General features: G+C 31.0%; 1 protein-coding gene across 3 annotated transcripts in view; it reads right to left on the bottom strand.

The window, feature by feature from the left end:
* Nucleotides 1–17,241, bottom strand: part of LOC143068096 (uncharacterized) — a 51,899-nt gene that overhangs the window by 33,109 nt on the left and 1,549 nt on the right. For 2 of the 3 annotated variants that reach the window (XM_076241868.1, XM_076241887.1), the window contains exons 1-4: nucleotides 16,616–16,790; nucleotides 15,299–15,391; nucleotides 13,451–13,750; nucleotides 6,401–6,524 (exon numbers count right to left, since the gene is read on the bottom strand). In XM_076241868.1, coding sequence (XP_076097983.1) covers nucleotides 6,401–6,524; nucleotides 13,451–13,750; nucleotides 15,299–15,383 — 509 coding nt within the window. In that variant the 5' untranslated portion in view covers nucleotides 15,384–15,391; nucleotides 16,616–16,790. Of the gene's footprint in view, nucleotides 1–6,400; nucleotides 6,525–13,450; nucleotides 13,751–15,298; nucleotides 15,392–16,615; nucleotides 16,791–17,241 lie in introns of those variants that run through there. The other variant, XM_076241876.1, reaches the window with a different exon arrangement.

Below are 17,241 nucleotides of genomic sequence, written 5' to 3'. Positions count from 1 at the left end.
TCCCTAAAAATAAACCAAATTGTGGTGTGTGTGAGTAAAATTTAAATTGGTGTCCTATCCAATTTTTTGTTACCATGCCACAATATGAAAATCAACAAAATCATGCAAATAAATGAAATTTAACAATGACTTCAGAATTACCCTTAAAAATGTCCTTGTCTTTGTTGCCATTTAATTTCCTTTTGATCACTATTTGACTTTTATGCTTTGTGTTTGTCACCCAAATTTCAATTTTGAATTTGTTTTTCAGCAATAAAGCAAAACTGATATATCCTATTGGCCATATACATGTGGTTAAAGTTGGTCTTTGTGGACAAGCTGTATACGAGCTACTGATTGTTTTCCTGTAAATTTAATTAACATTTTAACATATAATGGATACACCACATCCTCCTATATTGAGGATATTATCATTTATTCACTTATTTTCAATGTAATATATCTTAATGTGCTCAGAAACAGACCCATACGTTCAATTCAATGATGTATTTATTTTCGAGTAAAATCAGTTAAGGCCTCTTTATATCCAGGGGCGGATCCAGCTTTTTTAAAAAGGGGGGTTCCCAACCCAGGATAAAGGGGGGTTCCAGCTATATGTCCCCATTCAAATGCATTGATCGGCCAAAAAAAGGGGGGTTGCAATCCCAGGAACCCCTCCCCTTGGATCCACCAATGATATCAAATGTAGCCAAAAATCAAAATGCAAATTTCAACAAAAAAGCATAACAAGCCAGTCCAAGTTTGTTAGACCTTGAAGACTACACTTTACAAGAAATAAGATAATATTGCATAATGAAAACCTATAAATTCAGTGTCAAACTAAACCAGGTGCTCCGCAGGGCGCAGCTTTATACGACCGCAGAGGTCGAACCCTGAACAGTTGGGGCAAGTATGGACAAAACATTCAAGCATGATACAGCTCTGAATTTGGATTGTGATCAAATTTTTGACATTACATGGTTTTTTTTTACACAAAACAAATGCCAAGATTTTACAAATCAATTAAAGATTTCTTCTTCAAACTTTTTAAATCTAAAATTAAATAGTTGACACAGCATAGGTTTCTGACACAGAATGAATGTGGTCTAATGAACTTAAAAGGTTTTTTTTGCCTTTGAGCAAATCACTATGCTGTTGAATATTAATCCTCTCAAAAAAATGTTTGAAGAAATTTTCTTTTTATTTATGAAATCTGAAATGAGAAAAATTTAACCCCCCCCCCCTTTTTTTCACATCCCCGTTTCCCTTTTTCAAAACTGATATCAATTCAAATTTCTAATGGAGTTTGCAACAATAACTACTCATTTAAATACATCATAAAATATTAAGATGTAAAAAAACTGCTTGTTATCACTGAATGGTAAAGATTATTTAAATTTATCAGTTGGTAGTAAAAAGTGTATATACATTGTATATTGTATATAACAAAGATTTAAGTTGATTCTGGACAAAGAAAGATAACTCCAATTAAAAAAAATTCTTGCTATTGCACAAATAGGATATTTCTTGCTTACTATTCTGGAGAAAGAAAGATAACTCTAATTAAAAAAAAATTTGCTATTTCACAATATTGTGCAATTAGATATTTCTTGCCATTGCACAATACTGTGCAATTGAAAAGACTTGCTATTGCACAATACTTAATATAATAATTTTAGATCCTGATTTGGACCAACTTGAAAACTGGGCCCATAATCAAAAATCTAAGTACATGTTTAGATTCAGCATATCAAAGAGGCCCAAGAATTCAATTTTTGTTAAAATCAAACTTAGTTTAATTTTGGACCCTTTGGACTTTAATGTAGAATTTGAAATTTGAAAACAGGACCAAAAATGAAGAATCTACATACACAGTTAGATTTGGCATATCAAAGAACCCCAAGGATTCAATTTTTGATGAAATCAAACAAAGTTTAATTTTGGACCCTTTGGACCTTAATGTAGACCAATTTGAAAACTGGACCAAAAAAACTTCAATACTTAAGAATCTAAGTACATTTTTAGATTCAACATATCAAAGAACCCAACCGATTCATTTTTTGTCAAAATCAAACTAAGTTTAATTTTGGACCCTTTGGACCTTAATGTAGACCAATTTGAAAATGGGACCAAAAGTTGAGAATCTACATATACAGTTAGATTCGGCATATCAAAGAACCCCAATTATTCAATTTTGATGAAATCAAACAAAGTTTAATTTTGGACCCTTTGGGCCCCTTTTTCCTAAACTGTTGGGACCAAAACTCCCAAAATCAATAGCAACCTTCCTTTTATGGTCATAAGCCTTGTGTTTAAATTTCATAGATTTGTATTTACTTATACTAACATTATAGTGCGAAAACCAAGAAAAATGCTTATTTGGGTCCCTTTTTGGCCCCTAATTCCTAATCTGTTGGGTCCTAAACTCCCAAAATAAATACCAACCTTCCTTTTGTGGTCATAAACATTGTGTTTAAATTTCATAGATTTCCATTTACTTAACCTAAGGTTATTGTGCAAAAACCAAGAAAAATGCTTATTTGGGCCCTTTATTGGCCCCTTATTCCTAAACTATTGAAACCAAAACTCCCAAAATCAATCCCAATCTTTCTTTTGTGGTCATAAACCTTGTGTCAAAATTTCATAGATTTCTATTAACTTAAACTAAAGTTATGGTGCGAAAACCAAGAAAATGCTTATTTGGGCCCTTTTTGGCCCCTTATTCCTAAAATGTTGGGACCAAAACTCCCAAAATCAATACCAACCTTCCTTTTATGGTCATAAACCTTGTGTTAAAATTTCAAAGATTTCTATTCACTTTTACTAAAGTTAGAGTGCGAAAACTAAAAGTATTCGGACGCCGGACGACGACGACGACGACGACGACGACGACGACGACGACGACGCAGACGCCAACGTGATAGCAATATACGACGAAAATTTTTTCAAAATTTGCGGTCGTATAAAAATCTATGTAAATTATATTTATGGAGTCTAGAAGGAAATCCTTGTTGTTCAAGGGAAAAAATACAGGTAATTTATAGATAAAAAAAAATGTAATTTCAATTCATTTACATGATGAAGTAACAGAAAATGACCATTTTCATTGCTAATGTTTCCAAATCCAAATCAACAGAAATACTATACATTTAGATATACAGTTCACTTTTTGGCAAACCCTATCTTGTTTAATTTCTTCAAAATATCAAACTTGATATAAGCAAATAAATTTCAGCTGTATTTATACAATAGGTGCAGTTTATAAGAAAAATATCACATTTCATAAAGTAACATGTTATTTCAGAACTTTAAGATTGTTTGGGTGTCAGAATACAAAATTTTCCTACATGCAAAGTTTGATGAGACACCCAACTACTTTGATCAAATTGATCACAATTGCTGTTGGAAAGATTTCAATAATTGTGTATATAATTTCAGATCCTAGTTACTATTCTATTGAAGAAACAAAACTTCATTATTGCTATTGAATGAGTTTACACAACTGCAGGTCTTTAGAAAGATAATCTTTTGTCAGAAGATAAAATGAGATTTAACACGTCTATCAATGTCAGTTAGTCACTAAATTTGCATGACAAATATTCTAAATTATGATTTAATGATTATATGAAATCCGGTTCACTGTTTCAAATTTCATGTTTACATTTTATTAAACAGAATTAACAATTGAAAAAAGAAGCACCTAAATGAAGTTAACTGTTGTACCCGGAAGTTCCTTATAAAACAACAATGGAACCAATAAAGGGTAATGAAACTTGTAATTAGATCTATGTCTCCCAAGATTTACCTCTAAATCATAGTTTTGGGGGTATTTCTGTATTCAAACATAAGATTCTATGTTCGGAAGACCTTTAAAAATTAATAAGGTTTTAGATGAAAAAAAAATATTTCACTTAAGATGAATGAGTTAATAGTTGACCCAGAAATATACTTTTATTTCTTACTATAAAGCTTTTAATCTAGCTTCTAAAAATGATGAATATTTTAGTGGTAACTAGAGAGGTGTAAACAATTAGCATTTAAAAATATTTGTGGAAAGTATAATATCATAAAACTGTGATAAAGCTGTGACAAAAAAACAATTATGTAAATAAACCTAAATTAATGACAGGATCGAATAGGATGGACAATGTCAATGAAATTCATCCTGAACAAAGTTAGACAATGCACTCATCCTTAGCAACAAGGTGATAACAAATATAACTACACAAATGACTGTATTAACTGTTGACCCAATTCTTATTTCTCAATCTAAAGCATTCTGGGTAATAATTGTTTAACATCATAACATTATAAACAATTGACAGTCAATGTATAGTGACACATCATCAAACAATGAAAATGTCTATAAATTATTTTCAAAAAAAATATTCTACTGGCAATGCTTTAACCCTCTTGCTGCCGAGTTTTTTTCTGGCTTTGTCGCGCCAAAAGCATCTTGACGTTTCATATCTGTGACTTTGCAAATCTTGTGCCACTCTGTAGAACAGCAATTTCCCGCCGTCCATAATTTTTCCCGTGTCAAGATAGCCGTAATTATGAAAAGCGATGTAAAAGAAATTCTATGAAAATCATTGCTATAAGAATGTTATAAATGATGTTCTTAATACAACATCATTTAAACAACTACAACTTTTAACCTTGAAATATAGTATTTTTTATCTTGCATGTCTTAAAAAAAAGAAAATATTATGATACTCATTGCTTCTAACTTTATAAGCGCTTTTAATTTATCCTTGTCAAGTGAAATGAATAACTTATGCTAACCACTTCTAAAATACTAAAATATATTATCCTTTTTATCGGATTAGCTTAGTAAACCTTGTTACAATTGAAAAATACCGTAAACAAATCATGAAATAATTATATAATCAAAACAACGGCACCTAATGAAAATACAAATAGAAACATTGATTTTACAAACAAGAATAAAAGAAAACTCTGAGCAGTCGTTTCTATGAACTACATCTTGTAGTAAAGTATCAAACGTGTCATTAAAGTTTTCATTCAAAAACTTGTTTCGATAGGTGAGGAAAGAATTTGTGTAAACGTTTGTATCCGAAATCATTTTGTTTATTTTTCTATCATGATTATTTTTATTCTGTTGACAACTGATTGCTCAAAATTGTAGAGAAATGCTTGAAAATACAACTTTGAAAAACAAAAGAAAAAAAAATCTTTAAAGTTATTGTCTATAGTCTACAAGTGAACCTGAATCCATAATAGTTCCTTTTCATTTTCTATGATGAAGTACAAATTGTGTAAATTTGCATACACGAAATTTCTTTTCAATTATGTTGATTGAAAAATTGTTTTCTTTTCAACATCCAGTGACAAGTATTTCATGCAATATTGAGAACGTCTGAAATTAAATGTACAATAAATCTGCTGCTCAATGTATCTACAAAGTAAAGGATCTGTTATGAAGGACTGAAAATTGAGATTGCCACTAGGAAAGGATGATATGTACGATAGGAAGAGAAATCATTGGGTCACCTAGTAATTTAACATCCCCATATTCGAATGGAAATAAACATTTCAAATTTTTTTCTAGGGCTTCAATGATGAAACAGATATAAAATATATTGAAATATCGTGTTGCAATGCAAGTTTATAATCTGGTAACATTTATGTATTTTTACAAAAAAAAAATCTTAGCATAGAATTCAATTGTTGTATTTGAGCCCTAAAGAAATTTTCCAGTTCTCGTAGATAATGCATATATTGTGAATATTAATATTTCACAAAATCAAGTAATAGTAATTTAACGGTTACTTTTTATGATTATTTATTTATAGGAATTCGATTATTATTTGAGATATTCGGATTGAAAATTGTATGAAAAAAAATTTAACAAATTTCTCGAAAGTTTGCAACATTTTACATTAATAAGATGAACTACATAATTAGTATACACATTAAATAAGTTGATATTATAGTACTAACAAGCTTATGATCATGTTTCATTTTATTTACATCTGTTCTAAGTATACAAAACATGCATTTTAATCAGTTTGCTTAATTCCTGCCAAAATCATCCTTTTGGCGCCGTCTTTTGACGTTGTCAGTGCCCCTGAGTATTGTGACTTTACAATGGACCTTTGACGTTTTACACAATCAACAAGATTTGTGTGTGGAAGCCATAAATGTCCCTTTAGCAGCAAGAGGGTTAAGTTAAAAAAAAAATTCAGTTCCAGGTTTCACAAAATCAACTACCATTGATTGTAAGTTATGGACAATTCAGTATACTTACAATCAAACTTGTAATAATTTTTGTGAAATCGACTCCAGACTTTCATATAGTTTGTTTACTTATATAACAATATTTATTTATTGCCTTAGATAAATGAAATTGTAGCCAAATGAAAAAAAAAATTCTAGTTTGAACTTGTAATATACATACATTCTCAATGTTGTGTTGATATAATGCAAGTCACGATAGTTCACACCCAAGTCCCAGCTACATTCCATTTTCTCATCCCAGTCATAAATTATACAACTGAAATTTTTAACAGGTTGAGGAAAATCTACAAATAAAATAAACACAATTATATGCAAAATCAAATCACCTTTTTATTCATAGTTTACTAAAATAATACATTACAAACTGATGAAACTAAATAAAAATTAAAAAATTAACATTATTGGTTGCAAAACTTACCTTACATTATCTTTAATTCTAATGCAATTAGTTTGGTATGATACTTTTCATTTGGTTGTGGGCAAATCTTTTGAAATGCTAGATTCAATGTTCTACCAGTCCGTAAATAAGTACATTTTGTGCCTAAAAATATTTGTATTTTAACCATTCAGAAGTGTATGAAAAGCATGAATATGTGTTGTGTTTATTTTTTTACATTGGAGATATAACAATGATGTCACATTGTTTATTTTTTTACATTGGAGGTATAACAATGATGTCACATTGTTTATTTGTCAAAGATGATGTAACAATTACACACAAATTTCTATTTATGGCATTTTTAAGCCAAAATATTTACTAAAATGGAATTTATTTTAACACGAGACATTACCGGTAGAATGGAGACAGCTGTATTGGAAGGACAAATTTAGTTTAACATACAATACAGTTATTTCCTAATTTGCTTTTTAATGACATACATAATTTGAGTTCAGGAAATTAGAACTAGTTTAAGAGTCACCATTGTCCTGATTGCGACAAATCATGACAGTTTTAGTATATTTTGTAAAATTGATATGTTTTCCTTGTTTTGTATCAAATTTGAAGTCATTAATATGGGCATACAAAATAACAAATTCATCTTTATGGAATTATGCATATACTAATAAAACTAGAGGCTCTAAAGAGCCTGTGTCGCTCACCTTGGTCTTGTGTATTGTAAACAATGGACATGGATAAATTCATGACATAATTGTGTTTTGGTGATAGTGATGTGTTTGTAGATCTTACTTTACTGAACATTCTTGTTGCTACAATTATCTCTATCTATAATGAACTTGGCCCAGTAATTACAGTGGAAAATATTTTCTAAAAATTTACAAAAATTTATGAAAAATGTAAAAAATAAACTATAAAGGGCAATAACTCCTTAAGGGGTCAATTGACTATTTTGGTCATGTAAACTTATTTGTAGATCTTATTTTGCTGAACGTTATTGCTGTATACAGTTTATCTCTATCTATAATAATATTCAAGATAATAACAAAAAACGGCAAAATTTCCTTAAAATTACCAATTCAGGACAGTAACCCAACAACGGGTTGTCCGATCCATGTGAAAACATCAGGGCAGATAGATCTTGACCTGATAAACAATTAAACCCTGTCAGATTTTCTCTTAATGCTTCGGTTTTTGAGTTATAAGCCAAAAACTGCATTTTAACCCTATGTTCTATTATTAGCCGTGGCAGCCATTTTGGTTGATTGGCCAGGTCACGCCACACATTTTTTAAACAAGTTACCCCAATGATGATTGTGGCCAAGTTTAGTTTAATTTGGCCCAGTAGTTTCAGAGAAGAAGATTTTTGTAAAAGATTACTAAGATTTACGAAAAAATGGTTAAAAATTGACTATAAAGGGCAATAACTCCTTCAGGGGTCAACTGACCATTTTGGTCATGCTGACTTATTTGTAAATCTTACTTTGCTGAACATTATTGCTGTTTACAGTTTATCTCTATCTATAATAATATTCAAGATAATAACCAAAAACAGCAAAGATTCCTTAAAATTACCAATTCAGGGGCAGCAACCCAACAACAGGTTGTCCGATTCATCTGAAAATTTCAGGACAGATAGATCTTGACCTGATAAACACTTTTACCACATGTCAGATTTGCTCTAAATGCTTTGGTTTTTGCGTTATAAGCCAAAAACTGCATTTTACCCCTATGTTCTTTTTTTAGCCATGGCGGCCATCTTGGTTGGTTGGCCGGGTCACGCCACACATTTTTTAAACTAGATATCCCAAAGATGATTGTGGTTAAGTTTGGATTAATTTGGCCCAGTAGTTTCAGAGGAGAAGATTTTTGTAAAAGATTACTAAGATTGACGAAAAATGGTTAAAAATTGACTATAAAGGTCAATAACTCCTAAAGGGGTCAACTGACCATTTTGGTCATGTTGACTTATTTGTAAATCTTACTTTGCTGAACATTATTGCTGTTTACAGTTTATCTCTATCTATAATAATATTCAAGATAATAGCCAAAAACAGCAAAAATTCCCCAAAATTACCAGTTTAGGGGCAGCAACCCAATAACGGAATGTCGGATTCATCGGAAAATTTGAGGGCAGATAGATCTTGACCTGATAAACAATTTTACCCCATGTCAGATTTGCTCTAAATGCTTTGGTTTTTGAGTTATAAGCCAAAAACTGCATTTTACCCCTATGTTCTATTTTTAGCCATGGCGGCCATCTTGGTTGGTTGGCCGGGTTACGCCACACATTTTTTAAACTAGATACCCCAATGATGATTGTGGCCAAGTTTGGTTTAATTTGGCCCAGTAGTTTCAGAGGAGAAGATTTTTGTAAAAGTTAACGACGACGGACGACGACGGACGACGACGGACGACGGACGACGACGACGACGGACGACGGACGCCAAGTGATGGGAAAAGCTCACTTGGCCCTTCGGGCCAGGTGAGCTAAAAAGACTGTTCACTGAATATTGAGTATTAAGAAAATCTATCTCCATTCATTATTTGTTCATTACAGCATAAGGGAACTTTGTGATAAAGGGTGTACTGTTTGTCCACGTTGGAATACCTTACACTTCATGATATTATCTGCATTACAAACAAATATTAAAAAGCAGAAACATCATGGTTTACTGAGCCTCACAAATGATTAAAAATAATGTTGTAACATTTATTAAAAAAAATTGTTTAAATATCACACCAATATAAATGTAATATTTAGGTCTGTTAATTAGTAGCTTTAGCATTGATGCAGTTAAAATTTATAAATCAATCCAAGATGTTATTCAGTTACACCCATTTCCATTTTTCAGATTTACATACCCTGTCAGGGGCAGATAACTGAACTTTCCCTGAAAGACATTTATAATCTGATATTTAGATAAAAGCATTGTTAATAAAGTTCATAAGTGTTTCTTGTTTCACATTCTTTTATAAAGATTAGAACGTTGGTTTTCCCGTTTGAAAAGTTTTACACTAGTAATTTGTTGGGCCCATTTATAGCTTTCTGTACTGTGTGAGCCAAGGCTCTGTGTTGAAGACTGTACCTCGACCTATAATGGTTTACTTTTATAAATTGTGACTTGGATGGAGAGTTGTGTCATTGGCACTCATACCACATCTTCTTATATCTAATTACTAATAAAATTAAATACAGTCCATTTAAAAATTTAAAAGTAAGTTCTGTTATATTTCCATGTTTAAAATTATTTATTTATCAAAACTTTTATTTTGCAATGTAAAGAAGAATGTTGTCTTTCCTTAACTCTGCCTGGTCTGTTTTGCTCTCCTTGTCACTTTTTTTTCTCATCAGACGAAAAAAAAGAAAAGGACTTTCTTTTAAGACAATTATCAATGATTCTGATTGGCTGATAATTTCTTTTGAAAAGTTTCATTTGTCATAGCTTATATCACAAGATAGATAAACATATGATGTCAAACAGAAGATTTCTTTCGGTGGTTTAAGAAAAGCTTAAACAGCATAAATATGCCTTGTCTAAATTTTGACCAAAGTAAAATATACAGCATTTAAAAGTGTTTTTTGCCTGCCAACAAGTTAATATCTTCTTGTGTTTTGGGAAACCCAACATTCAATTCTCAATGGCCTTTATTATAATGAAAGCATTAAAAGTAGAAGAGGAAATATATCTGATAATATTCAGGAAGCTAATTTACAATAATTTATTTTTGTATGAGTTGAAAAGGTGTTTTCATTACTGTTCAGGTAAAATATCTGGATTGCATGACAATCTTGTGTCATCAATAGTTTGCATGTTGTGTAGACTATTATATTATTCGTTTGTGCGTTTCTATGTGATGAATGTTCTTGCGTTTGTTTTTGCTGTATTGTCACATAGCGTTGTCATTTTAGAGATATTTTTTAACATTGTCATAAAGCGGGAGGTTTGGTTAGCAATTAAACCAGGTTTAACCCACCATTTTTTTTAAATGTCCGGTATCCAGTCAGGAATATGGCAGTTGTAATCAAACAGTTTGTTTCTATGTATGTTGGCGTATGTTTCGTTGCACCTTAGTGTTCCTGATATTCCTTTGTTTTCCTCTTAACGTTGTTGTATGTGTTTCCCTCAGTGTTAGTTTGTAACCCGGATTTGTATTCTATCAATTGATTTATGACTTGAACACCTGTATACTATTGTTGCCTTTATTTAGTATCTAATTCTTGTATATATAATTTATATATACTAGAAAAAAGTATGAAACTTATAAAAAACAATAGTAGATCAAAAATATTAACTGGTACACATTACATAATTTTCAATTGTTAAACAATCAAGTTTTCAAACAACAAATCAATTAAATTTCAATTATCAATATTATGATTATAGATTTGAAGTACTGCCTCTTCAAAGTTAAGTAATTAGTACTTGTACTAGAAAACATGTTATATTGTCCTTTCTTACTAATCCACAAGTATATTTTCTGTTTACGCATGCATTTAGTTACATGATTATTTTAACACGGATAATCATAAAAAAATGAAAATACAAGTCTTTGTTATTTGGTCTAAAGTGGAATTAAATATTTGTCTCATTAGCAATCATATCACATCTTATTGCCATAAGGACATTATAAGCAGAAATAGAATTTGTATTATTATAATTCTAGGTCCTGAACCATTGATAAACTGATTCAACCCATTTTTTTCAAATGAAATTAAAATGTTGAAGGGAAAAGAAGACATGTTTTATCTTTGTAGTTGGTAAAGATCATGAGTGAGTGAACTAATATGTTGCAAGTCTTTGAGAACACAAGTGAACTCAATGTACCAGACTTCCATTAATTGGACCAAATAGCCAATATTAGGTTTAAGCAGACCTAAGTATTAGTTTGTCTATATTTCTTCTATGGTTTTACATTAAAAAAAACACTGTGGCTTTGTTCTTTGTCATTTGCTTAGGATGTCATGGGTCTCATAAGTGTCCAAGCTTTTTAAAGCTGGCATTTCTGTATCTCTTGTTCATCACACAGTCTTGTAGAGAAAGAAGTGTCCAGAATAAGAATAATGTGTCCAGAAAGGGTGACAATAAATATTTAATAAAAATTTCAAGCTAGCACTTTTTTATTTAACCTTTAATGTTAGTTTCGTACACAAAAAAAAGTGCATGTACCCACGGCTCTATAATTATTATTTTTAAGATTATACATGTAATAAGTCCGCTAGACCTTAAGCACCCATCAATTATTATAACAACAATGCATTAACATTCCTGCTAAACATACTCCCACTTGTAATTCAAAACATATTGAAAAATGCAAAGTATCAGCAAGCAGGAAGTAAGTGTCTGACAAAATAACAAAATGCCAGTCACACCTTACAGTTCATCATTGTGAAGCAGCTGACCAAGTATGAAGTGTCTCTTTTCAGAAGTGCTTAAGAAAAATATGAAAAAAATAACAAGTTCATTTAATATAAACTGAAACAAGAATATGTACATAGTACATGGATGTCCCACTCTCAGTATCATTTTCTATGATGAGTGGACCAAGAAATTGGAGTCAAAACTCTAATTTGGCATTACAATTAGAAAGATCATATCATAGGGAGCATGTGACAGGGATCTCCATGGCCTGTTAAACGATGGCGCCCCGCCATCGTTCAAATGTCTTGCGCCATCGTCAAATGACTCGCGCCATCGTTAAATTGTCTTGCACCATCGTAAATTGTGAACTAGGTTTCAAGTTGATTGGACTTCAACTTCAGCACAAACTACCTACACCAAAAACTTTAACCTGAAGCAAGACAGACAGACGGAAGAAAGAATGGATACACAGACGAATGAACCAACATACAGACTGAAAATCTTTATGTTCCTAGGTGGCCGTGTGGGGCATCAAAATTCAAAGTAGTGATAAAATTTTAGAAGGTGTCCAACAGATCCTAAGAGAGATCACACATTACAACTTATTATTGCCAATCTGCTCACCAAATTTTGTTTACATGAAGTCACTCTGCTGAGTACATGTACTGGAGAAAAGCGTGACAAAAATATTTGTTAGATGATCAGATTGACAGACAAGGTAAATGCAATTTAGCCCCAACTTAAGAATTGGGGTTTAAAAAGGCTAAATTTTGTTTTCTAGACAAAAGACATATGTTTGAATAGTTCATAAGTCTTATTAAACAATATACAATTAGTTCAGGCCATTGCTTAAGACCAGTCTGTGTTAGATTTTGTATATTTGTATGTATCCCCTTCTCTAACAATTACCTTTATTCCTGTAATCCTAGAGGACAAGTGGATTGTATTCTCTGACAGATATTTCACTTTGAAAATAAATTTTAGTATATTATCAAACATTAAAAAATAAAACAACACCTACATTTAACAGTAAAGGTGTAATTTATTTTTGTCTAAAATAATTTAGTGGATGAAGAGGAGAAGTGGATTGGAGTTCACTCAAAATGTGTGGGAATCCCCCTAGTTGATGATTAAAAAAACAGTTTCTGCAGTGGACTATACTTAGTGCTTTACATGTTTTAAAACTAGTTAATCCTGCTATATGTTAAAAAAAAATCAAAAGACAAACCTATAAGACTAACCTATTTCTTCCCTCTTTTTCATACAAATATAGAAACCAGTTTATAGAGGAGTTCTTATGGAGGTACATACCAGGGTATATGGTTAATCTATAGAGTTTTCTTTTTACAAGTCCTAACATTGTGCATATGTATGCCTTGTTAGACTCACCTCCCCCCCCCCTCCCCCCCCAAGTCTAAAAATAATTCCTGGATGTGCATCCAATACTCACATTCAGTTCGTACTGTTGTGGTATCCACTATGGCAACACTGTCCCAGACATTCTCTGTAAAATTAGGATTCCTCAGGTAACACATATAAGGACTATCAAATGTTGTTGTCATCAATCTACTCAACCTTAGTGAAGTACTGTTTAGGATAGTTGTTTCTGTATCTGGAACATCAATGTCCCTTCCATACGAAAACCATAATTTGGATGAGTTGTCTCCATTTTCAACAGTGTGTGAATCCAATGTACATGTTATATTTAAGTATTCACCAACAAACAAATATGGGTCACTTTGGTCCATTTCTACAATTAAATAAAATGAACGTAAGGATCTGTTTTGAACAGGAAACCACAACAATTCTGCTAAAGAGAAAATAATAGTTTCTGATTTCGATTTTGGGATATGTTTTAGATCATGTAGATTAGATCTTTGATAAATCATCAAGTTAACACATTCTGCTTGTATTGCAGGTAAAAACATGAAGTGGAAAGTGTCCATTGTCCATGGGACAATGATGATGTCCTCGCTTACATATATTATAAAAGGACATACCTAAAGAATAGTTAAAGGGAAACTACTAAAATGCTGTGTTGTGAAACACTTACTTTGTTACACAGATGGATATCCCTTATCTCCAAACCCATTTCAAAACTAGGACTTTTTTAAATATGGCCATTTCTATTAAATCATAATGACATCACAACCTTAGTTTTGCACTAAAGTTTCCAAATAGACTTAACTACCGGTATATGTAATTAATCAAAGTGATGGAAATCACTTATTGAAACATGGGAAGAGCAGTTTGAATAATTTCAAAAATCATATTTAGCAAGGTTTACCAGTAGATAGGGTGTGGACAAAAAAGAACATTAATAAAACTACATGTTTCCTTTTACATTTTATCTTTAGAAACAAAACAAAATTCTTCGTATAAAGTTTATCAATTATCCTGGTAAGATATAGGACCATCAGATAGACTTGAAGCTAAGAACTTATTATTCAGTCAAAATAATAATCTTAAAAGGTTGGAGTAGGGCATTTTTTAAGTTGAAACATAGGTATACTATTTTCTCCTCTGAGAATTGTTTATTGATTTTGAAAACAATTAATATGATTATATGACATTGAAGATTAAAAGTTGTGAGTGTATTTCAATCAATTTATAATTTAAATATGTTTTTCAGCAAAGGGCATTGAAAATGTACTTGTTCAACTTAAACAAATCAAAAAACTTATTTTATTGAAATGTTGATTCTTTCTTAATTGAACAAATATATACACTTCTTATATTCAAATGATTAAAATTGTTGCCAGACATTTGATGGGAAATTAAAATTAAAAAAAATAGTTTGTTCTAACATGTCTAATTACAATAAATTAAGAGTTCTAAAATTTTATTGACTGTTTCAAGCCTATCACTAATAAAAAAAAAAATGAACTAATTTAAATTGTTGATTAATTACAATGATTATTGCAGATTTATCAAGTAATTTATAGGCCTTACTTGAAAACCTTTTATATCATTGTATATATTTATATTTATATTCAGATTTCATTTTTTTTTTTAAAGATCTTGTTAATTCTCAATTAACCATTTATTATACTGATCTATATTTTGTAGATTTAGTAACTAACCTGTGCTTAGTTTCTTGTTGCTAGAGAGGCCGGTGTCTTAGGAAAGATTTAAAACAAGCTCGAATCTTTCCATAACCAATTTTGAAAGTATTGAATTATTCAATTTCAGGGGGCAGATAAGGGTCCTTGGTACTGCTTATTTAAATTTACACAAAAACATAACATTTGCTATTTCAAAGTTTTTAAATAAATCCGTTTTGTGAAATTTAACTTACCTCCGCAATTGCAGCATCCCCAGCATGTAAAACTGGCCTGTACAAAACCATACAAAAACATACACAGCAAGATAACATACTTCATTACAAGTCCTGAAACAGATATTTCTCATTGCTATCAGAGGTAAATTGAGGTTGTCTAATCTGTTTTATGACAAAGCAAAAATGTAAGTAAAATCTACCATAAAGTCCTGAAATTATTTCAGGTTAATTATAGGCATTAGGTGGTATTTATGATTTTTGAGATGATTCTTATGGATGAAGAATTATTGAACTGCCAATGAATATTATCAAATAAAAATGATGTACAAAAATGTTTGCAGCTATCAAACTTTACAATGATATATAGGTGTTAAGTATATATGTATAATCAGTCAGCTTTCCAAAAATTATGAAAGTTTCAATCCTTAGTAACTTTAGTCCACCACTGATTACAGAAGTTGACATCAATCCCATGCATATGTCCTGTATAACTAAATAATGAATCTTGAAATCTGAAAGTGTTAATTTTTTTATTTTTGAGTCAACTGTTACTTATTCGATTTTCAATTGTATGATTTATTCGATGCATTAGGCGTTATTCAGCCCCTATGTTGACTTTCAATTCAGTCATCAGTTATGGACTTGACAAAACTAAAGCTACACAGGTTGGATATCTAATAAACTTCCAAGTACATGTAATTCATTAAAAGTGACCACTGAGGCTGCGAGTTCAAACAGGGCTTCAGCTTCAGCAAGGTGTGTTTGACTTCAACAATCTTAATTAATTTTACATGTACAAAGTTATTGGTTGACAAATAATGATAATATGATATAATATTTCTGGATAATTATAATATCTGACAAAAAATCTCTCTTTAAACCAAACAATTATATTTTATTGGTCTACTATATAAATTTGTATGTTTGTTTGATTACACACCAAAGTCATGCAAATTCAAAGGTATTAATTTTTCTGATCAGAAATCAATTTTTCTGAATGAATAACTGAGTTATGAAAGTCATTGCGAGTATCATGTGAAAAAAGTTATTAGTTTATTCAAAATGATTCATCTTCTTATTAGGGATTTATACTAGATAAAAAGAATAGATGGCAAGAAAATTCTATAACTTTTTATTAAATCGATGGAAACAAAGAACACATGTGTTTTTTAACAAGTCAAAATAAGTTAAAATAGTACGCAATGTTTTCTTATAAATATTGTTCCATAATATTTATATTTAAGTGGGTCAATATTCACAAAGCGATATATAACAAAAAATATATTATTTGATATGCATACTTGTAAATAACTTGGACAAGTTGTGTGGACTTACCTACTTTCGTTTAAAAAAAATATCACTTTATATTTAATTATAAATAACTTTGGTCAATGTCCATGGTAAATTTACAACTGTTATTGTGAAAAACAAAATCACTAAAGCATGCCATTTAGTTCAAACGTGGTAATTACACTTCCTCAACTCACAAAAATTAAGGTAAACATTTCGGTTTCTCGGAAATGGCCGGAAATAACATGATAATAAAAGTCAAACCTACCTGGAGAATGTTCCGTGTTTTGCTTATTTAATTTTTAATTTGTAGTGCTGTTTGTGTTTTTCACACACAGTGGCCAGTGGCCTAGCTTGCATGTATGCTCAGATGCTCAAGCATCCACATCATTTTGACAAAAAAAAAAAAAAAATAGCAGCAGTTTAACTCGGAAGTATCCAAATGTAACAAGGCCGAGGATATGAGATAACGTCCAGTCATTTTCGAAGCAGTATGCCTGGATAATTTAGTTTGATAGTTGAATCGCAGAATAGTGTTTCAAGTTAACTTTTGTTTGTAAAAATAGTCTATGTCATCGGCTAAGGCAAGCGGAGAGGACTGATACGCAGACCCGCGGACATGTTTCATCTGAAATCGAACCTAGTGGAGTGATGGCTTCTCATTTGACTAT

Source organism: Mytilus galloprovincialis, chromosome 1, assembly GCF_965363235.1.
Source record: "Mytilus galloprovincialis chromosome 1, xbMytGall1.hap1.1, whole genome shotgun sequence".
In the NCBI taxonomy this organism is placed as follows: domain Eukaryota; kingdom Metazoa; phylum Mollusca; class Bivalvia; order Mytilida; family Mytilidae; genus Mytilus; species Mytilus galloprovincialis.
Note: the sequence above shows the minus strand (reverse complement) of the source record. Positions and strands in the feature narration are given on the sequence as shown.